The sequence below is a fragment of the Balaenoptera physalus genome, assembly GCF_965194825.1.
Source record: "Balaenoptera physalus genome assembly, chromosome: 15".
In the NCBI taxonomy this organism is placed as follows: domain Eukaryota; kingdom Metazoa; phylum Chordata; class Mammalia; order Artiodactyla; family Balaenopteridae; genus Balaenoptera; species Balaenoptera physalus.
This window is the reverse complement of record NC_138894.1, coordinates 17,707,359-17,730,447: the sequence shown is the minus strand read 5'-3', so window position 1 is coordinate 17,730,447 and position 23,089 is coordinate 17,707,359. Positions and strand designations below refer to the sequence as shown.

The 23,089-nt window shown below is 36.8% G+C and overlaps 1 protein-coding gene across 1 annotated transcript in view; it reads left to right on the top strand.

The window, feature by feature from the left end:
- DNAH6 (dynein axonemal heavy chain 6) overlaps positions 1-23,089 on the top strand; it is a 293,021-nt gene that overhangs the window by 142,310 nt on the left and 127,622 nt on the right. The window contains exons 34-40 of the mRNA XM_082425941.1: positions 7,208-7,763; positions 8,520-8,642; positions 13,506-13,688; positions 14,673-14,816; positions 19,337-19,558; positions 20,361-20,508; positions 22,832-22,989. Of these exons, the coding sequence (XP_082282067.1) occupies positions 7,208-7,763; positions 8,520-8,642; positions 13,506-13,688; positions 14,673-14,816; positions 19,337-19,558; positions 20,361-20,508; positions 22,832-22,989 (1,534 nt within the window). The remainder of the gene's footprint in view (positions 1-7,207; positions 7,764-8,519; positions 8,643-13,505; positions 13,689-14,672; positions 14,817-19,336; positions 19,559-20,360; positions 20,509-22,831; positions 22,990-23,089) is intronic.

Sequence of the window (23,089 nt, the reverse complement as noted above, 5' to 3'; positions counted from 1 at the left end):
CCTCACAGAAGTTTGATTTTTGCTTGTTTTTATTTTTTAACTTTATCAACTTTTTTAAAAGTTATAGAATTTTTATCTTTTTGAGGTAGACTTTCTTAACACAGTGTTGTAAAGTTCATCTCTTATATTTTCATCTAGTACCTTTTTTTCCTTGCTCTTTTTTTATCAACGTATAGTTGATTTACAATATTGTATTAGTTTCAGGTGTACAGCATAGGGATTCAATATTTTTATAGATTATACTCCATTTAAATTTATTATAAAATATTGGCGATATTCCTTGTGCTGAACAATATATCCTTGTAGCTTATTTGTTTTATACATAGTAGTTTGGACTTCTTCATCCCCTACCCCTATCTTGCCCCTCCCCCCTTCCCTCTCACCACTGATAACCACTAGTTTGTTCTCTATATCTGTGAGTCTATTTCTTTTGTTATATTCACTAGTTTGTTTTATTTTTTAGATTCCATATATAAGTGATAACATAGGGTATTTATCTTTCTCTGTATGACTTATTTCACGAAGCATAATACCCTCCAGATCTATCCATGTTGTTGCAAATGGCAAAATTTTATTCTTTTTATGGCCGGGTAATATTCCAATGTATATACATACCAAATCTTTTTTATCCATCCATCTGTTGGTGGACACTTAGGTTGCTTCCATACCTTGGTTATTGTAAATAATACTGCTGTGAATATTGAGGTACATGTAGCTTTTCAAATTAGTGTTTTCATTTTCTTTGGATTTATACCCAGGAGTGGAATTGCTGGATAATGTGGTAGTTCTATTTTTAGTTTTTTAAGGACCCTCCATACTATTTTCCATAGTGGCTGCACCAGTTTCCCACCAAGAGCATAGAAGTGTTCCCTTTTCTACACATCCTCGCCAACATTTGTTGTTTGTGGTCTTTTTGTTGGTTGCCATTCTGACAGGTGTGAAGTGGTATCTCATTGTGGTTTAGATTTGCATTTCTCTGATGATTAGTGATATTGAGCATATTTTCATGTGCCAGTTGGCCATCTGTATGTCTTCTTTGGAAAAATGTCTATTCAGGTCTTCTGCCCATTTTTTAATTGGGTTGTTTGTTTGTTTGATATTGTGTTGTATGAGCTATTTATATATTTTGGATACTAACCCCTCACCATTTGCAAATATTCTCCCATTCAGTAGGTTGTCTTTTCATTTTGTTGATGGTTTCCTTTGTTGTGCAAAAACTTTTAAATTTAAGTAGGTCCCATTTGTTTATTTTTGGTTTTGTTTCCTTTGACTTAGAGACAAATCCAAAAAATGTTGCTACAATTTATGTCAAAGAGTGTTCTGCCTATGTTTTCTTCTAGGATTTTAATGGTTTCCAGTCTTACATTTATGTCTAATCCATTTTGAGTTCATTTTTTATATGGTGTGAGAAAATGTTCTAATTTCATTTTTTTACATGTAGCTGTCCAGTTTTCACTGCACCACTTATTGAAGAGACTGTCTTTTGCCACTGTATATTCTTGCCTCCTTTGTCGTAGATTAATTGACCATAAGTGTGTGGATTTATTTCTGAGCTCTCTATTCTGTTTCATTGATCTACAAGTTTGTTTTTGTGCTGGTACCATACTAATTTGATTATTGTAGTTTTTTAATATAATCTAAAGTCAGGGAGTGTGATACCTACAGGTCTTTTCTTCTTTCTCAAGATTATTTTGGCTATTTGGGATCTTTTGTGTTTCCATACAAATCATAAAACTATTTGTTCTATTTCTGTGAATAAATGTCATTGGTATTTTGAGAGAGATTGCATCGAATCTATAGATTGCCTTGGGGTAGTATGGTCATTTTAACAATGTTGATTCTCCTAATCCATGAACACAATATATCTTTCCATCTGTTGTGTCTTCGTCAATTTCTTTCATCAGTTTCTTATAGTTTTCTGAGTACAGGTCTTTTACCTCCTTAGGTAGGTTTATTCCTAGATATTTTATTCTTTTTCATGTGATTGTAAATGGGATTGTTTTCTTAATTTCTCTTTCCAATAGATTGTTGTTAGTGTATATAAATGCAATGCATTTCTGTGTATTAATTTTGTATCCTGCAACTTTGCCAAATTCATTGATGAGCCCTAGTAGATTTTTGGTTATGTGTTTAGCATTTTCTATATATAATATTATGTCATCTGCAGAAAGTGACATTTTTACTTCCTTCTTTCTAATTTGGATTCCTTTTATTTCTATTTCTTATCTGACCGCTGTGACTAAGACTTCCAATACTATGTTGAATAAAAGTGGCAGGAGTGGGCATACTTATCTTGTTGTGATTTTAAAATAAAAGTTTTCAGCTTTTCACCATTGAGTATGATGTTAGCTATGGGTTTGTCATAAATGGCTTTTAGTATATTGAGATATGTTCCCTCTATATCCAGTTTCTTGAGAGTTTTTATCGTGAATGGATTTTGAATTTTGTCAAATGCTTCTTCTGTGGCTATTGAGATGATCATGTGATTTTTACTCTTCCTCTTTTTTTGTTAATATGGTGTATCACATTGATTGAATTGCAAATATCAAACCGTTCTTGCCTTCCTGGAATAAATCCAACTTGATCATTGTTATAAAGCAGAAACTAACACACCATTGTAAGGCAATTATACTCCAATAAAGATGTTAAAAACAACAAGAACAAAACAAAAAAAAACAACAAAAAAATGATGTATCATTGTTGAGAATTTTTGCATGTATATTATCAGAAGTATTGGCTTGTGATTTTCTTGTTTTTTAGTGTCTTTGTCTAGTTTTGGTATCATGTAATAGTAGCCTCATAGAATGAATTTGTGACTGTTCCCTCCTCTTCAACTTTTTTGAATAGTATGAGAAAGATACCTATTAGCCCTTCTGTGTATGTTTGATAGAATTCCCCCATGAAAACATATGGTCCTGACTTTTGTTTGTAGCAAGATTTTTTTTTTAATTACAGATTCAATTTCACATCTAGTGATCAGTCTGTTTATGTTGTCTATTTTATCCTGATTCTGTCTTGGAAGATTATATATTTCTAGAAATTTATCCATTTCTTCTACATTGTCCAGTTCGTTGGTGTGTAATTGTTCATAGCATTCTCTTATGATTTTTTTGTATCTCTGTGAGATCAGTTGTATATTCCTTTCTTTCATTTCTTATTTTGTTTATTTGGTTCCTTTATCTTCTTCCTTAGTGAACCTGGCTAAAGGTTTATCAATTTTGTTTATCTTTTGAAAGAAATAGCTCTTCGTTTCACTGATCTTTTCTATTGTTTGTTTGGTTTTTCAATTATATGTATTTCCTCTCTGATATTTATTACTTCCTTCCTTCTGCTGACTTTGGGCTTCGTTTCTTCTCCTTTTTCTGATTTCTTTAGATGGTAGGTTAGGTTGTTTATTTGAGATTTTTCTTGCCTGTATCACTATAAACCTCCCCTTTAGAACTGCTTTTGTTGTATCCCATAGATTTTGGAAAGTTATTTCTTTTATTTTCATTTGCCTCAAGGTATTTTCTGATTTCCTCTTTGATTTCTTCATTGGCCCATTGCTTTCTTATTAGCATGTTGTTTAGTCTCCATGAGTTAGTGTTTTTCCCATTTTTCTTCCTGTAATTGATTTCTAGTTTTATACCATTGTGATCAGAAAAAAATGCCTGATATAATTTCTGTCCTCTTAAATTTGTTGAGATTTATTTTTGTGCCCTAGCACATGATCAGTCTTGGAGAATATTGCATGTGCACTTGAAAAGAATGTGTATTCTGCTGTTTTTGGATGGAGTGTCCTGTAGATATCTGTAAGTCCAACTGGTCTAATGTGTCATTTAAGACAACTGTTTCCTTGTTGATTTTTTTTCTTTTTTTTTTTTTTTTTTGGTCTGGATGATCTGTCCATTGATATAAGTGAGGTATTAAAATCCCCTACTATTATTGTATTATTGGCAATACCTCCCTTTATATCTGTTAACATTCTTTTTGAATATTTAGGTGCTCCTGTATTGGGTGCATATATGTTAATGTGTGTAACAAGCTCTTCTTTTATTGACCCTTTTATCATTAATAATGTCCTTCTATATTGCTTGTTATAGACTTTGTTTTAAAGTCTATTTTGCCTGAGTATTGCTACCCCAGCTTCCTTGTCATTTTTATTTACATGAAACATCTTTTTCCATCCCCTAACTTTCAGTCTGTGTGTGTCTTTAGTTCTGAAGTGAGTCTCTTGTAAGCAGCATATAGATGGGTCTTGTTTTTGTATCCAGTCAGCCACCCTATATCTTTTTTATTCAAGTATTTAGTCCATTGACATTTAAAGGGATTATTAATTGTTATGTACTTATTGCCATTTTATTACTTGTTTTATGGTTGTTTTGTAGTTCTTCTCTGTTCTTTTCTCCTTCTTTTTGTTTCTTACCTTGTGGTTTGATGATTTTCCTTAGTGGTATACTTGTGTTCCTTTCTTTCTTGTTTTTGTGTATCTATTGTAAGTTTTGATTTGTGGTTACCATGCTGTTTATATATGTTGACCTATAACTATATCTACTTGTTTTAGACTGATAGCCATTTAAATTCAAACACCTTCTATAAGATCTACATTTTTTATTCCCCTCCCCCACATTTTGTGGTTTTGATGTCATATTTTACATCTTCATGTATATCCCTTCACGTTTACTGTAGTACAGTTGATTTTACAATTTGTCTTTTAATCTTTGTACTAGCTTATTTAAGTGATTGATCCACAGCCTTAACTGTATATTTGCCCTTACTAGTAGGACTTTTCCTTCCCTACAAATTTTTACTTCTTGTTGTAACCTTTTCTTTTCCACTTAAAGAAGATCCTGTAACATTTCTTTTAGGGTAAGTTTAGTATTGATGAACTCTTTTTGTTTTTGCTTTTCTGAGAAGTTCTTTATCTCTCCTTCAATTCCAAATGATAATCTTGCTGGGTAGAGTATCTTAGGTTGTAGGATACTCTACCCAGCAAGTAGTTAAGCACTTTCAGCATTTTAAATATAACATGCCACTCCCTTCTGCCTGCAAGTTTCTGCAGAAAAATCAGCTGATAGCCTTAAGGGAATTCTCTTGTATGTGATTCTTTGTTTTCCTCTTGCTGCCTTTAGAATTCTCTCCTTATATGTAACTTTTGCCATTTAATCATATGTCTTGGTGTGGGTCTCTGGATTCATCTTGTTTGAGTCTCTCTGTGCTTCCTGTACCTGGATATCTGTTTCCTTATTTGGGTTTTCTAGTTCCTTATTATAATTCTCACTGTGTTCATCTATTCTTTTTCCTAGTTCAGTTAGCATTCTTATCACTAGTACTTTGAACTCTTTATCTGATAAACTATTTATCTCTGTTTCATTAGTTGTTATTTTAGATTTCTTTTCTTATTCTTTCATTTGAAACAAAGTCCTCGGTCTTCTCGTTTAGCTTCACTTTCTCTGTCTATATGAAATTAGGTGAAAGAGTTACCTATCCCAGTCTTTTAAGGGTGTCCTTGTGTAAGACCCCATATGCAGTCTGCAATGTGCCCAGTGGCTTTAGTGGGAGAGCTGGATCTGAAGTAAGCACAGGTCACATCTTCCCCCAGGGTGTACTGGCAACAATCCCTGGTAGGAAGTGGGGCTGGAAACGGAGGGGCTAGAGCCAGAGTCAGGTGTGAACCAGGGCTTGTCCTTTGCTCAGTGGTCAACACTGCCCTATGAAGGGCAGGGGCAGGTCCCAAGGTGCTGAAGCAGAAGCCCTGAAGTTGGGTCTGAGCTGGTTCTATTCCCTCTAAGTGTGTGATCTACCCCTCCCAGCATCAGCACCTTCACTCTAGAGGAGCAGTGCTGAGTGAGAAGGGCCGGACTGGATGCCAAGTGCAGGCTTGGACAAGTACTGGGGTGATCCCAACACATCAGAGTTCCAGGCCACTCATGATCCACTGCCTCCATAAGCTCCAGAAATAGCCTCCCTTCCCCTGTTCAGATGCAGTGCTGGGTCCAAAGCCACTCCTTCCCCCTAACTGCACATTCTCCTTGGCAATGGCAGCCTTCACCCTAGTGGGGAGCTTCACTAGAGCTAGCAGTGCTGGAGCAGGTGCTCAGCATGGGCCAGGGCACAAGGTGGGAGATGGGGGTTGTGGGAAACCAGCCAGAGCCCCAGGCAGTTTCATTCTGTTTCCTCCCCCTTGTTCTTGGGAGTAAACAACCATGTGTACACCCCTCACAAGTGGAGTCTAGGTTTCTTACAGCTCTGCTGGTAGTCCCACTGGCTTTCAAACCAGCTAAGAGGACTTGTCTTCCCAGTGTCAGCCCCCAAGACTGCAGTGCCCAATGTGGGTCAAACCCCTCACTCCCCAGGGAGGACCTCCAAGCCCATGTAATTCCCTGCCTCTTGTGTGTCCCCTTCAACAGGCACAGGTACCAACCTAATCACTCTTTCTCTTCCCTTCCTACCTGACTCTGTGTGGATCTTTCTTTATAGTTGTGGCTGTAGAAGAGTCTTTCTGCCGGTCTCCAGTTTGTTTTCAGTGAGAGTTGCTCCACATGTAGATGTATTTTTGATGTGTTCATGGAGGGAGATGAGCTCAGCATCCTCCTACTTCACCATCTTGATCTCCCTCATCTTGTACTTTTCTTGTCATTTTATATTAATTTCTTTACTGCCTCTCAAATGTTTTTGTGTTATGTAGTGTAAGGTGGGAGTTTAGCTTCTTTTTTACCCATAGAACCATCCCATATTAACTGTTTCCTACAGAAAAAGTCCATTTTTCCTTTACTCCCTTTTTTATGTAGTACTAGTTTTCTATTTCTATTTCCATCTTATTTTTCTGAATATTTATATACTATTATAAGCACACATAAGTGCTTTTGGGAAAAGATGAGATATAAATATAATTTTTAAAATAAACTGTTAAATTTGTCACCTATATGTCTGGTACTATGCCACATACTATATATAATATAAAAACGTAAGAAATATTCCCTACTTCAAAAAGCTCCCAATATACTTAAGAACATTGGTCTACTGTACAAGAAACAAACAAAAACATGCACAATATCAGAGAATGATAGATTCTGGTGTAACACATAAGATAATCTAGTACTGTGTGTTCAGAAGCAAAGATAATGAGAAAAATAGGACCCATAGTAACGTTTAATAAATTAATTATAACAAACATGGGGAAATATTAATGACCAGTGGTTCCTAACTTTTTTTTTTTTTTTTACAGTGGAATCATATCTGACCTTTTTCCTGGAGTCCAAATTCCAGAACACGATTATGGTATATTGCAGTCAACAATTATAGATGTCATGGAGAGACAAAATCTTCAGCCTGAGACATGTATGGTTAAAAAAGTGATACAGTTCTATGAAACCATGCTAGTAAGGCATGGTGTTATGTTAGTAGGGCCAACAGGAGGTGGCAAGACCACAGTTTACCAAATATTAGCAGAAACTTTAGGGAATTTGCAAAAACTTGGTGTAGACAATCCCTTTTACCAATCAGTTAAAACATATGTTCTTAATCCTAAATCAATTACAATGGGTGAATTATATGGTGAAGTTAATAACATAACCTTAGAGTGGAAAGATGGTTTGATGGCACTAAGTGTCCGAGCAGCTGTGAATGATACTTCAGAAGACCATAAATGGATCATCAGTGATGGGCCAGTAGATGCTCTTTGGATTGAAAATATGAATACAGTCCTGGATGATAACAAGATGCTTTGCCTGGCTAACAGTGAGAGGATTAAACTCACACCTCAAATCCACATGCTTTTTGAGGTAAATTGCATATTCCTTACTGTGGAGTGAAATCGTTCATTAGATTAGCATACCCTCATTAATTTTTTTCTCTTACTGATGTACCATTGACTATCTGTAAGGCCTACCATGGTGTTTTGTTTACATACTAAATATTTACCAAATTGTCCTTTTATAATAGATTGTCCATTCTGACAATCAAAGTCTCTCAAATGTTTCTGTCTCTCTATAAACAGGAAATACAATAAATTCTAGCTTCCCCAACACTTGTTTCTTTTCCTTTGGAGGCAGTAAATATATATATATATATATATATTTTTTTAAGATGAATAAATCATCCCTCTGTGGTATGAATATTTGGTGATGGGATTGGAAAAGGAACGTGGGCCAAATACAGCTACAAAATATTATGGAAGATACCACCTCTGCTGTATTCATTCATCAAACATTAATTGAATACCTACTATGTCCTGGGTATTAGGCTAGGTATTGGATATAAGAATGAAAAAGATAAGAAGAAAAACAAAAAGAAGGGAAAAGAAATACTTATACCTTCCCATAAGGATTTGACAGTATCCTTCTATATTTTTTTTTCTCCTTATGCCTCACTTAACTTTCCTTCTCCATTTTTAATCACTTATAGCTCCCCCATTCTCTTCCACACAAAGCCTTACAGTGTTAACTTAAACTTTAAATGTGTGATCCCTTAACGTTGAAGTTAGAGGAATAAGGAAGTATCATGTTAGCCATTTCCTGTTCGACTTTTTTCAATTTTAGGTGCAAGATCTAAAGGTTGCCTCTCCTGCAACAGTCAGTAGATGTGGGATGGTGTTTGTGGATCCTGAAGAACTGAAGTGGATGCCTTATGTTAAAACCTGGATGAAGAGTGTTTCTAAAAAAGTAAGTGCAATCAGACACTCCCCACTGTCTCCATCTGTCAGGGCTCACCCTTCCGTCAAGTGTCCAGATAGCAATTGGTTAACGCCTCACTGTGCTTGATTGAGGGAATCCCAGCATTGTACCTAGCTCTCTCCCCAGAATTATTGGGATCTTCCAGGAAGGTTGTATACTTCCCAAAGCTGTCCTCATTTTTTGTTACCCTGCCTGGCTTCTCTCCAGACTGTTTTCTCTCAATATAAACACTTCCTTGAGTTTCCCCAAACACAGGTAGAACAAGCTGGGGCATTAAAAAAAGACTTTGCAGGAGGCTTGAGATAATGAGAGGGAAGTACATGGAAGGAAAAGAACAGTAAATCCAAGCATTGTTACAGTTTTTAGATTTTAGGAACCCCTAACACCTCAGAGAGACAAGAAGAAGAGAAAACCAGTTTACCTCCCACCCAACCTTAGGTTGATTACCCAAGACACATTCTAACCTCAGAGGTACCATTCCACCCAAAGTGAAAGAAAGCTTTTACATTATTATTCAGAGCAACTCAGTTCCATATTATCTTCTGTACCCTCTGCATTCTAAAATAGGGTTTCTCTTTACCTTAACAAGCGATCTTTTTTTCTTTTTAAGATTTCATTCTTTTTTGTTGCTGACTAATATTCCATTGTCTATATATACCACTTCTTTATCCACTCATCTTGTTTGTTTGTTTTTAATTGGGTTAGAGTTGCTTTACAATGTTGTGTTAGTTTCTTCTGTACAACAAAGTGAATCAACTATATGTATACATATATCCCCTCCCTCTTGGACCTCTCTCCCACCCACCCCCATCCCACCTATCTAGGTCACCACAGAGCACCAAGCTGAGCTCCCTGTGCTATACAGCAGGTTCCCACTAGCTATCTATTTTACACATGGTAGTGTATATATGTCAATCCTAATCTCCCAGTTCATCCCATTTCCCCCTTCCCCACCATGTCCACAAGTCCATTTTCTACGTCTGCGTGTCTATTCCTACCCTGCAAATTGGTTCATCTAATGGATAAAGAAGATGTGGTACATATATACAATGGAATATTACTCAGCCATAAAAAGAACAAAATTCGGTCATTTGTAGAGATGTGGATGGACCTAGAGTCTGTCATACAGAGTGAAGTAAGTCAGAAAGAGAAAAACAAATATCATATATTAATGCATATATGTGGAACAAGCAATCTTTTTAAGTGTTTTGCTCCATCTCATCTCAAGAAAGCCACTTCAAGAAAGCCACTTCAAGAAATCCATCTTCGGTGGGATAGGGAGGGTGGGAGGGAGGGAGATGCAAGAGGGAAGAGATAGGGGAACATATTTGTATGTATAGCTGATTCACTTTGTTGTAAAGCAGAAACTAACACACCATTGTAAGGCAATTATACCCCAATAAAGATGTTTTTAAAAAAAAAAAAGTTAAAGCTAAAAAAAAAACAAAAAAACTACAAGGAGTGTTTCCTTAGACAATGTGAGCATGTGTGAGTGTGTGGGGTCTGCGTGTATGTTTGAATTTGAGGGTGTGCCCTTACAAAAAAAAAACAAAAAAAGCCATCTTCTTTCTGCATCTCCCCCTCCAAAAATGAATCAGAAAACTATTGTTTTCCTGATCCTTAGGCATCAACATTTTAAGAATATTGTGGTAAACCCTCCGAGTACCTTATATTTTTTTAAATTTTTTATTGGAGCATAGTTGATTTACAATGTTTTATTAGTTTCAGGTGTACAGCAAAGTGAACAGAGTACCTTATTAAAGAAAGTAATTCTCAGAATTGAGACTTTACCATGGGCTGCCAAAAGATGTTAAACATTTCTGAATTCACTCTTTTAATAGACTTTATTATTTAGAGCAGCTTAAGGTTTATAGAAAAATTTAACAGAAAGTATAGAGAGTTGTCATATAATTTCCCTCCTCCAAATAGCTTCCCCTGTTATTAACATTTTGCATTGGTGTGGTACATTTGTTAAAATTGATGAACCAATATGGATGAACCATACATTCTTATGAACTAAAGTCCATAGTTTACATTATGGTTCACTTTTGTGTTGTACAATTCTATGAGTTTTGATAAATAAATAATATCATGTATAATATCATACAGAATAGTTTCACTGCCTTAAAAATCTGTGCTCTACCTATTCATCCATCCACACCCTCTTTCAACCCCTGACACCACTGATTGTTTTTACTGTCTCCATAGTTTTGCCTTTTCCAGAACATCATATAGCTGGAATTATACAGTATGTAGCTTTTTCAGATTGACTTCTTTCACTTAATAATATGTATTTATGATTCCTCCATGTCTCTCTGTGGCTTGATAGCTCATTTTTTGGCACTGGATTAATACTCCATTGTATGGATTTACCAAGTTTATCCACTCACCTACTGAAAGACATCTCAAAGTTTCCAAGTTTTGGCAATTATGAATAAAGCTCCTATAAACATTCACGTGCAAGTATTTGTGTAGACATAAGATTTCAACTCATTTGGGTAAATACCCAGGACTGATTTCTGGATCATATGATAAAACTATGTTTACCTTTGTAAGAAACTGCTAGTCTGTCTTCCAACATGGCTGTACCATTTTGTATTCCCACCAGCAATAAATGAGAGTTCTTGTTGCTCCACATCCTCACCAGCATGTGGTGGTGTGGTATTTTAGATTTTAGACATTCTAACAGGTATGTAGCAGTATCTCATTGTGCTTTCACTGTGCAGTTTTCTAATATGTTGAGTGTCTCTTCATATATTTATTTGCCATCCATATATCTTCTTTGATGAGGTGTCCAAATCTTTTGCCCACTTTTTATTAGGTTGTATGATTTTTTTTTCCACAGATGTCAATGACTACACATTGTGCTTTATTTTTTTTTTAATTTATTTATTTATTTTTGGCTGCACTGGGTCTTCATTGCTGCACATGGGCTTCCTCTAGTTGTGGCGAGCGAGGGCTACTATTTGTTGCAGTGCACCAGCTTCTCATTGCGGTGGCTTCTCTTGTTGCAGAGCACGGGCTCTATGTGCACAGGCTTCAGTACTTGTGGCACGCAGGCTCAGTAGTTGTGGCTCACAGGCTCTAGAGCACAGGCTAAGTAGTTGTGGCACACGGGCTTTGTTGCTCCGCAGCGTGTGGGATCATCTTGGACCAGGGATCGAGCCTGTGTCCCCTGCATTGGCAGGCGGATTCTTAACCACTGTGCCACCAGGGAAGTCCAGGTTGTATGTTTTCTTATTATTGAGTTTTGGGAGTTCTTTATATATGTTGGATACAAGTTATTTATCAGATATGTGTTTTGCAAGTATTTTCTCCAAGTCTGGCTTGTCTTTTCATTCTCTTAATATCTTTCACAGCACACACATTTTTAATCTTAATCATCCAACTTATCAACTTTTCTTTCATGGATTGTGCTTTTGGTGTTATATCTAAAAACTCACTTCCAAACCTAAGGTCACCTAAATATTTTCTGTTTTCTTCTACAAGTTTTATAGTTTTACATTTTACATTTAGGTTTATGATCCATTTTGAGTTAATTTTTGTGAAAGACATAGTATCAATGTCTGGATTCTCTCTCTTTTTTTTTTTTTTTTTTGCATGTGGATGTCCAATTCTAGCACCATTGTTGAAAACACTGTCCCTTCTCCATTGGATTGCCTTTGTTCCTTTGTCAAAGATCACTTGACTATATTTGTATGAGTCTATTTATGGGCTCTATTTTGTTCCATTAATCTATTTGACTTTTTTTTTTTTTTTGCCAATATCACACTGTCTTGACTACTGTAGCTTTACAGTAAGTCTTGTCAGGTAGTGTCAGTCCTTTGACTTTGTTCTCCAATATTGTGTTCACTATTCTGGGTCTTTTCCCTCACTGTATAAACTTAAGACTCAGTTTGTTGATATCCACAAAGTAACTTACTGGTATTTTGATTCAGATTGCATCAAATCTATAGATCACATTAGGAATAACTAACATCTTCACAATATTGGGTCTTTCTATGCATGCACATGAGCTGTCTTGTAATTTACTTAGATGTTCTTTCTTTCTTTCATCAGAATCTTGTTGTTTTCCTCATATAGATCTTGGAAATATTTTGTTAAAAGTATACCTAAGTATTTTATTTTTTGGTGCTAATGTAAATGGTGTTGTATTTTCAATTTCAAATTCTAATTATTCATTGCTGGTATATAGGAAAGTAATTGACTTTTGTATATTTACATTGTATCCTACAGCTTTGCTATAGCTACTTATTAGTTCCAGAAGTTTTTGGTCAATTCTTTGAGATTTTCTATGTAGATAATTGTTTCATCTGTAAACAAAGACAATTTTTTTTCTTTCTTCCCAATCTGTATACATTTTTTCCCTTTTATTCTCCTATCGCATTAGCTAAGACTTTCAGTACAATGTTAATAAAAGTGGTGAGGGGGCAACATTTTTTTTTTAAATCTTTGGGAATTAGTCCTTTACCTTACATAGATATTTTAAATATTTCTCTTTATACTTCTTCTTTTTCATTGTTCTTAATTATGAGTGATATCATCAATAGAGATGACTACATGAAATATATGTTGACAGTTTAACAAATGATTATAAACACCTCTGTATCCATTACTAGATCAAGATGTAGGACATTATCAGTAACCCAGAATCTCCCCCATGTGTCCCTCCCAAGTCATAGAAGGGATTTTATTAATTTAACTTGTTTCATATCTTGTGATGCTTACACCCTTTAGTCTAAAAGTCACAGGATATATTGCAACATACAAGTTTGAACCAACCCTTTTTAAACTTAATTATATATTTTATCTGGTCTTGCTAAAATATTATTTGTTTGTTTGATTTTTCAGCTGAATGAAGAAACTCAAGAATATATATTGAATCTTTTCCAGCGTTATGTTGATGATGGTTTAAATTTTATCAATAAGAAATGCAACCAAGCAATCCCACAAGTGGACATCAGCAAAGTTACTACGCTCTGTTGCTTATTGGAGTCTTTGATACTTGGGAAAGATGGAGTTAATTTGACAATGGTAGGAAAGGTTTTCTTACTGCTATAAAACTAGGAAAATGTGATTATTGTATAGATGCTCTGCAAATAAACAACTCCAAACTTTCTGTCATATGATTATTTGATTTTCAAGTTAATTTTCTAGGGGACTAATGACTGTGAATAGATTCATACAATCTCAGATTTGGAAGGAATTTTAACCTATAGTTTACTCCGCTACTCAATGTTTAAACTTCCTTACAGTCTATAACATAATCCCCGTGTGTGTCTACTTAAATACCTTCATGCAGGCATAAACATAGTTATAATAGTTGAAAGACAACCTTGAGCTTTTGTTCTACATGCTCCTTGCCATTCATTTTCTCATCAGAGTATTTAAATATATACAATTATAAAACATCATTCTGTGCACCAATGAATGAAATATAAGAAACATGCAGTGTGCCCTTTTTTTTTTTTTTTTTTTTTAAAGCTAAGTGACAGAAGAGACAGCATTATGTGGGATGAGGAGGATGATAGACTTGCTTGGGTGCAAATCCTTTTATGGGACATAAGTTACATGTTAATAAAGCTGTTTTGTTTTGGTTTTTTTTGAAGATTGATTGATTGATTGATTGATTGATTGATTGCTATGTTGGGTCTTCGTTTCTGTGCTAGGGCCTTCTCTAGTTGCGGCAAGCGGGGGCCACTCTTCATCGTGGTGCGCGGGCCTCTCACTATCGCGGCCTCTCTTGTTGCGGAGCACAGGCTCCAGACGCGCAGTCTCAGTAGCTGTGGCGCACGGGCCTAGTTGCTCCGCGGCATGTGGGATCCTCCCAGACCAGGGCGCGAACCCGTGTCCCCTGCATTAGCAGGCAGATTCCCAACCACTGCGCCACCAGGGAAGCCCAGTGTGCCCTTTTAAAAATGCATAATTCTAAACAAAACAGTCTTTAGACTTTGCAATTTAAGATTCTTTTTATGTTAACATATAAAATATTAAAATTCTTTCCCTTTGTTCTTTCAGGAGCAAACAAAACTGAACACTGTACTATGTCAGACTTTTGTATTCTGTTACTTATGGTCTTTAGGTGGAAATCTAACTGAAAACTACTGGGATTCTTTTGATACATTTATTAGAACACAATTTGATGATAATCCTGATGCCAGGGTAAGAGCCAAATAAAGTTAATTTTAACATAATAACTCTGAATCATTAAAATTAAGTTTCAAGACTAAAACTTTAAAAGCCTTGGTTCTACTATAAATATAAATTCTTCATGTAAAAGGGTTTCTAAAATTATTCACTTTCTTAAATTATAGGTAACATTTATTGTATTAAAAATTTTAGGAGTTCTCTCCCAGCCATATGAAGAAAGGTATAAAAGTGTATAAAAACTCCCTACTATTATCAAAAACATTGAATTCTAGTTAGTAAACTTATTTTTTCTCAGTGTTATGGTTTAGCAATTCTGAAGCTACTTTCTGTATGTTCTGAAATTGAGCAAATGAATCAATATATTGAAGATAATGGCAGCGAGGTTTTTCGCTGTTAAGAGAAGGGGCTTACAAATATGGAAGAGAAAGATTAGAATGCACCTTGTGTTATTGGATTGGAATTATAGGTTTTGGTACTCATGGAATATATATATATGGGTCTATACATCCATCCATACATAAATTTCTTACTTCTGTGTGCTGAGAGGAACTAGAAGCAATGATATCTCAATAGCAATGAGCATACTTAGTTACTGATTTCTAAATACTATTCTCCACGAAAGAGAACCAAAGCACCTTAGTGAAACAGCTGATTCCAGTACTGAGGCAGGAGAAGTTCGAAATGAGCCCAGAATATCTTTTGTCAGATAGTGAAGAAGTGCTTGAAGAACGATGGCACATGTCAAAAGAGCAGAGGAGAAGATTTTTCACTATGTACTCAGTTTTTTAATAGTAATAAGACTATCCCTGTTAACTATTTTATCTTCAGTGAACTTGATAATTTAAATTTTTTAAGGAATTAGTACTATTCATCTATTGTCGAATGTCAAATTCATGTGCATAGAGTTTTTTTGTAGAATTTCTTTACTATTCTTTTAATTCTACAGAGTCTGTAGTGATATCCATTTATTTTATTCCTGATATTTGAACAGATATTTGTATCTGTGATTTGTATCTTTTCTATTCTTTGTTTGGTCAGTCTTATTAACATCTGTGAACTTTCGACACTTCTGATTTCTTACAATAAATATCTGTCATTATATAATAATAATTTTTTTAAAAGCACAGAAGCCAGTTTGAAGGGATTCCCACTGGCCAAATCTAGGCAGACTTGAACAGCAAAATAACGATAGTGTAGGATTACAAGCCATTGAATGAAATAAAAATCTGTGAGTCAATTCACAGAAAAATATATGTGAATAAATAAATTAGGGAGAAAGGAGAGCTCTTCCTTATAGGAGAATACAACTAATCTGTATAGGAGAAATGATGGAGTGAGAAAGTTATTACTTTGCAACCATTGTAGCAATAATTGATTTAGGCAAGAATAATCAATGGTTGCTAAACCTAGTGGGTGAAGGTTTCATGAGACACAACATTTACATAGTTTCAAAACATCTTCTACAAATTACTGATTAGTAGTAAAGAGAAAAATAGTATCATTATAGTGAAGAAACCTTGTAGACACCACCTTAACTAAGTAATCAACTCCTCATCAATATTAGCACAAAGCTGTGCCTCCTGATATGGTGCACAGAGAAGGATACATACAGCCTTGCTTCTGAGCTATTCCTTTCCAAAATGCGTAACCTGAATCTAATTATGAGGATACACCTAGAATACCCAAACTGATGAACATTCCATAAGATAAACTGGCCTATATTCTTCAATAATATCTATCATGGAAGAAAACTGAGGAAGTTTCTCAGATGAAGATACTAAAGAGATATAGCCCAATGCAATGCAATATCCTGCATTGGATACTAGACTGAGAAAAATATAGCTGTAAGTGACACTATTAATTGGCAATACTCAAATATGGAATGTGAATTGGATAATAACATTATGTTAGTATGCAATTTCCTGATTTTGATCATTTTACTGTGGTTATAAAAAAATCCCTGGTCTTTAGGAAGTACACTCAAGTATTTAGGGTAATGTAAAATAGTGTATATAACCTTTTCTCATAGAGTGAGAGAAATACTAAAGCATAAGGGGTAAAATGTGAACAGTTAATCTAGATAAGGAATATATGGGAATTCTTTGTATTACTCTTTTAACTTTTCTGTAAGTTTTGAATTATATCAAAATAAAAAGTTACCAAAAGAAAAAAAAATAATCCCCAAGATAAGAATCTAAGCCCTATGTATTAGGACTTTCTAATAGATATGAAACCCTGCTGGATCTTCAAGATCATTGTATCATAATTGGACAAGATGGACCAGATTGAGGACAGCTGGGAATTTGAGACAGAGAGACAGATCCCTCTGGGTCAAGGGAAATGACCTGGGATCATCAAAGGGCTGTAGGGGAAGGCCCAGAGCAAACATTCAGTCCAACAAATATTTATGGAAAACTTGTTACATAGTAGACACCATTCTGGATATGGGAGCTAAAGCAAGTAACCAAAGTCCCTAGCCTCACAGATCTTACATTATAGTCAGGGGAGTCAGCCATAGACAAATATACATCAAGTGGCAGTAAGTGCCATGGAGATCAATAAAGCAGAGTAAGGATGATAGGGAGTGCTGGGGGTGGGCAGTGGGAAACTATTTTATATATTAGTCAGGAAAGCTTTGCTAATAAGGTCATGTTTGTACAGTGTCCTGAAGAAAGTCAAAGACCTAGTCATTACTTAGGGGGAAAGTATCCCAGTCAGAAGGAAAAGCAAATATGAAGGCCTTTACTCAAGGAGTGATTGCCTGACAAATTTGAAAAACAGAAAGGAGGCTTGTGAGATCAGAGTGGAATGACCAAGTAGGAGTGTAGTATGAGATGAGGTCAGGCAAGTAGCAGGGGGGCAAAACATGTAGGGCCTTATGGGCCATTGTAAGGATTTTGGCTTTTCATCTTTGGTGCAATGAGAAGCTATTGATAGATTATGACCTAAGGATGATGTTTAGCAGGACAGTGCCAGCTCCTATCCTGGCAGTGGTAATGCTACTTGGATAACAGGAGGGAGTCCAGATGAAAAGGTGGATTCCTCCTTCTGTCTGCAAGTCCCAAATGAATGGGCTGTTGGATTTTTGTTTCTTGCCTTAGTAAATAGACAGACAGCCATGTAATAGTAGCCAGAACTCAATGAGTGTTATAGATTCTTCCTTCTTTACTGACCTGAGTAAAGTGATTGAATTTTTTCTTCTAATTAATTTTTTTCAAATATTTCCTCTTCTCTTCATCCTTATTGCCTCTGAATAACTCAGGTTCTTTTCATTTCTTTTCTGGGTTGTTAAAATAGCCTATTTATTATTCCCTTGCTTTGGGTCCAGTCCTGTCTAATTCACCTATGCACCATTGTTTTTTAGAATTACAGGCTACAATCTATTAATTGGTCATGAAATCAGTTGAAAGACTAATAAACCAATTTTTAAAAATGAAATATCCACTATCGCAACTTTTAATCCACACTATATTGGTGATCCTAGCCAGTGCAATAAGGCAAGGAAAAAATAAATAAACTTTAGAAAGGAAATGAAACTGTCATTATTTGCAGAAAACATAACTGAATATGTAGAAAATCCTAAAGTTTTTTTAAAAATAGAATAGAATATAAAATAGAGTGATAGTTGGGGTGAATATTATACATATTTGAACACACATATATATATATGTAAGTACCATGTCAAATTAAGAGTCACTGTCAAGTGTGCTTCAAACACCACTGCTCTGTACAGTTGTCAGAATGAACTTTCTGAAATGCAATCTGATCATGTCACCCACCTACTTAGAATTCTTCACTGACCTCTTGCTGCAAGCTCTTTAATAAATGACATTTTTATAATTTGGCCCCATCTGTGTTTCCAGACTTATCTCTTATAGTCCCCAACATGCATGGCACTTTCCATGGCTTCCAGACCTGTTTTCTTAGCCTGAACCCTAACTCCTTCTTCCCCAACCCCGTCTCATCCCTTCTTTGCCCTGCTTGAAGGGCAAAGACTGACTCCTGCTTGTCCTTCAAGTCTGAGTTGTAGCATCACCACCCCTTAGAAGCCCTCCTAAATCTCTAGCCACCACTACAACTCTCCTGCAAGTAGAAATGAGCCATCCCTCCTTTGTGAGTGTACTAAACTCCACTATAACCCTTATTTCTCCATGAATATTAACTAATGTGCTTGTGTCCCCCAGGGAGATTACAAGGTCATTGAATGCAGAGGCTGGGTCTCATTCAGCATTTTCCCCCAACACCAAACACAATATTTGGCATGGAGTAAGCCCCTGAATGTTGGATTGAATTGAAAATGATTTACAATTCTAATATGGGGTTTTGATATAGTCAATATATCAGGTTTTTACTGTACTGTATTTCATGATTAAGTTTAAAGAATTAGACTCTGATCCTTAAACAACTACTTTTCCACAAAGGAACAAAAATCCAAATCCATCCATGTTCTATGACTGCCTTTGTTTCTGTGTAAATATTTCTGTTGCCATGTGTCAATCCTATTGAAAGTGGTGTTTAATTTTATACTCTAGCTTCCCAGTTCTGGTGATCTGTGGAGCATATACATGGACTTTGACACCAAACGACTGGATCCCTGGGAACGAATCATACCCACCTTCAAGTACAGCCGAGATATTCCGTTTTTTGAAATGCTTGTCCCTACAGCTGACACAGTGCGCTTTGGGTATCTAATGGAAAAACTACTGGCAGTCAGGCATTCAGTGTTGTTTACCGGAATAACGGGAGTTGGCAAGGTAGGAAACCTACATCAAACAAGAAGTCCTGTCCAAAACGAGGGCATGATGAACTTAGAATTGTAAGCTCCGTAAATAATACCTTATTTCTCAGGGGAATTTCTTTTGAATTTTGATTATTTTTTCAGGAAGAATGTGACTGTGCTGAATCTATATCGACTCCACAGTTTGCCACTTTCTGAATAAATCCTGGGTGTCAATAATATATATAAACCAGAGAACCCTGTGGACCAATCTTTTGTGTTTGGGGGCTTTTATGTTGTGTCCTTTAGAATTTCTAGGGCTGCCACTGCACAGGTTAGGGTGGGAATTTGTCAAGGCAGTTTGTGTCCCCAGTGGACTATTGATGAAGTTCACTCTGTCCCCTCCTGCCTGTTTACTTCTACCCAACACAGCGATGGTGTTTAGAAAAAGTGGAGTATAGAGGAAAATGCTGATTGTTTGGTCTTCTTGGTTTGGGGGGAATCCATATAAATAGACACTCACTGTTTCCCCTCTAAATTATTTCTGAGTTTCTGAATCTTACTATCAAATTGACTTGGATAGTAACCAAGATGGATTTTGGTATGATACTAAAATAAAAATTTTTGCTGAGATAGAGCTGATTAGAATATTTCTTTGGCTGTGATAAATATCATTGAATGGGATCTCCAGGAAGAGAAAGGCAGATATTTCAATCTGGCTTTAACCTCTGTCCTTTTCTGTCCTGTTTCTTACTCATTGTTCTGGAATATTACTGATATAGACAATTGAAAGGTTTTATATTGAATGTGAAATCAATTAACTTTTTTTAATTTTAAAGTCTGTTATTACAAAAGGACTGCTAAGTAGAATTCAAGAATCAGCTGGCTATGTTCCTGTTTATCTAAATTTTTCTGCTCAAACTTCATCTGCAAGAACACAAGAGATCATTGAATCAAAACTGGAAAGGAAAAGAAAAAATATTCTAGGTAAGAATTGTCCTTGTCATTTGTCTCACACAAATTATTTATTAAATGCTAATAGGTCACATAAACCATGCAGGTAATAAAATTACAATTGGTTATTTTCTTTGCTTAATTTATTAGTAAAGGTAATTCTGTTAATGGTATTCTTTCCTGGGTATAGATCTAGATATCTTACTGTTAGCAAGCAGGTAGTTTATTTCTATCATCACCTTCAACTCAGAGAATCTTCAATCTCTGCCTCTCCAAGGCTCTCCCTCTCTCCACTCATGCCATGCTTTCAAACCTGCATTGATCTCCCTTTATTTAAAACAAACAAACAGGGGCTCCCCTGGTGGCACAGTGGTTAGGAGTCCACCTGCCACTGCAAGGGACACGGGTTTGAGAGACTGGGAGGATCCCACATGCCACGGAGCACCTAGGTCCGTGCGCCATGACTGCTGAGCCTGCACTCTGGAACCCGCGAGCCACAACTACTGAGCCCGTGTGCCACAGCTACTGAAACCTGTGCGCCTGGAGCCCATGCTCTGCAGCAGGAGAGGCCACCACAATGAGAAGCCCGCGCACCGCAACGAAGAGTAGCCCCTGCTCGCAGCAACTAGCGAAAGCCCGCGAGCAGCATGAAAGACCCAATGCAGCCAAAAATTTAAAAATAAATTAAAAAAAAAAAACCTCTTTATGTCTGGTGCACTGAGTTATCCGAACTCAGTAGGGAATAAGCATGAAACTGTTTTGGTGTTTCCTTCAGGCAGCACTTTCCGCCAAGCTTTGTGGGATCTCTCTCGCCCTGCCTTATTAACTGCTTAGATAAATACCATAACTTTCTGGTCACTTGCAATTTTGAGTCTGGTCCAATATAAAGCTTCATTCAATCCCAAACCCAAAATTTTTTTTGTCTTTTTTTTTTTTTTTTGAAATATAGTTGATTTACAATGTTGTGTTAATTTCTGCTGTATTGCAAAGTGACTCAGTTATACACATATATACATTTTTTTATATTCTTTTCCATTATGGTTTATCCCAGGAGATTAGATATAGTTCCCTGTGCTATACAGTATGACCTTGTTGTTAATCAGTCCAAACCCAATTTAAAGCTCTTCCTCTCCTCTGCTGTAAGCCAGGTTTGTGGCTGGAGGTGCTGGAGGTGGAGAGGGACATGGGGGCTCTTTTACTCTTCCCACCCTCCCTCTAGGAGGCTCTAGTGTATCTGGATGGGAGGAGAAGGGAAGGACAAGGTTCTCCCTAAACGAAGTTTAGGTGGGCCTCTGTGGATTGCCTCTGCTTCTCCGCTGGCCTGATGGTTGTCCACGCTCTCGGCGTGGCAGGCTTCCAGGAGCAGGTTTGCTCAGGGCCTCCAAGAAGAATTGTGCACAGGCCAAGCATTGACCTTCCCACTGGAAGGTTCCCTGATGTTGGGAATCACGGTCTCAGCCCCACTTTGTCCCACCCTCCAGTGGCACATCCACTTGCCCAGCCCACAGCCCTCCCGGGTGGAGCACTAGGCAGAGCTCAGGCCCAGCTGCCTTCCACATTGTCTATCATCTCACAGGCCCTGTCACGCCAGCTGCTTTCCTAGCCCCTCTGTGTTACCCTTTTCCTGCTCAGGTAGGTGCAAGGCAAAGGATGCCAGTCTTTTGGTGGGGGCTCCAAATTTTTATGAATGGTACTCATAGCACCCCTCCCCACCCCTGCCTGCTACTTGGCTTCCAGAGGCCAGAAGATGAAGTGGGGCACTGAGTTTGCCTCATTTTCTTTGGAACCGTCACATGCTGGATGCCAGCGTGGTGGAGTCACTTCCTCTTCTTAAGTTGTTCTCTTTTCTATGTTATCACTCTTTTTTTTACCTCTGAATGTATATATTGACTTTCTTTAAGTTAAATATGACATTGTACAGCTCCACTGCACTGGCTTTCCCTTTGATATAATAAGGATGCTTTTGAATATCCAGTCCTGTTTTCCCTGTAGGGGGTGGTGGGATGGCATTTATGTAAGGAAACTTTTGGGATTCTTCTGCTTCCTCATGTGAAAAGGAAATGACTTTACTCACCCCAGGCCCAGGCCACACAGTTGGTGAGGGCAGTGGGAGTGGCTGGGATTGAGGAAGGTCAACTGAAGTGCTAGGATCCACAGCTTCCTGTCGGAGCCTGGATGGGGCCAGAAGGAGATCTCTCGTCCTCAAGACAAGACTCTGCTGGGACCCTTCTCACTCTGTAGAAACCTGAGCTCATTATGACCTGCACGGTGTTGGCTGAGTCCAAAGCGTTACCTAAGTCTTGTCTTACGTTTACCGAGGGCAAATAATAATTCTTAAATTCATGTTATTTCCTAGGAGCACCAGGAAACAAACGAATTGTGATTTTTGTTGATGATTTAAACATGCCCAGACTGGATCGCTATGGCTCTCAGCCTCCCATTGAACTACTTCGGCAATATCAAGATTTTGGTGGATTTTATGACAGAAACAAACTCTTTTGGAAAGACATACAGGTTACTTTAGGTTTTAAATTAATTTGCATGTTTCAGTTTAAACGGCAATGAAATATGGTGTATTCATTTGCTAAAGTTGCCATAACAAAGTACCACAGAC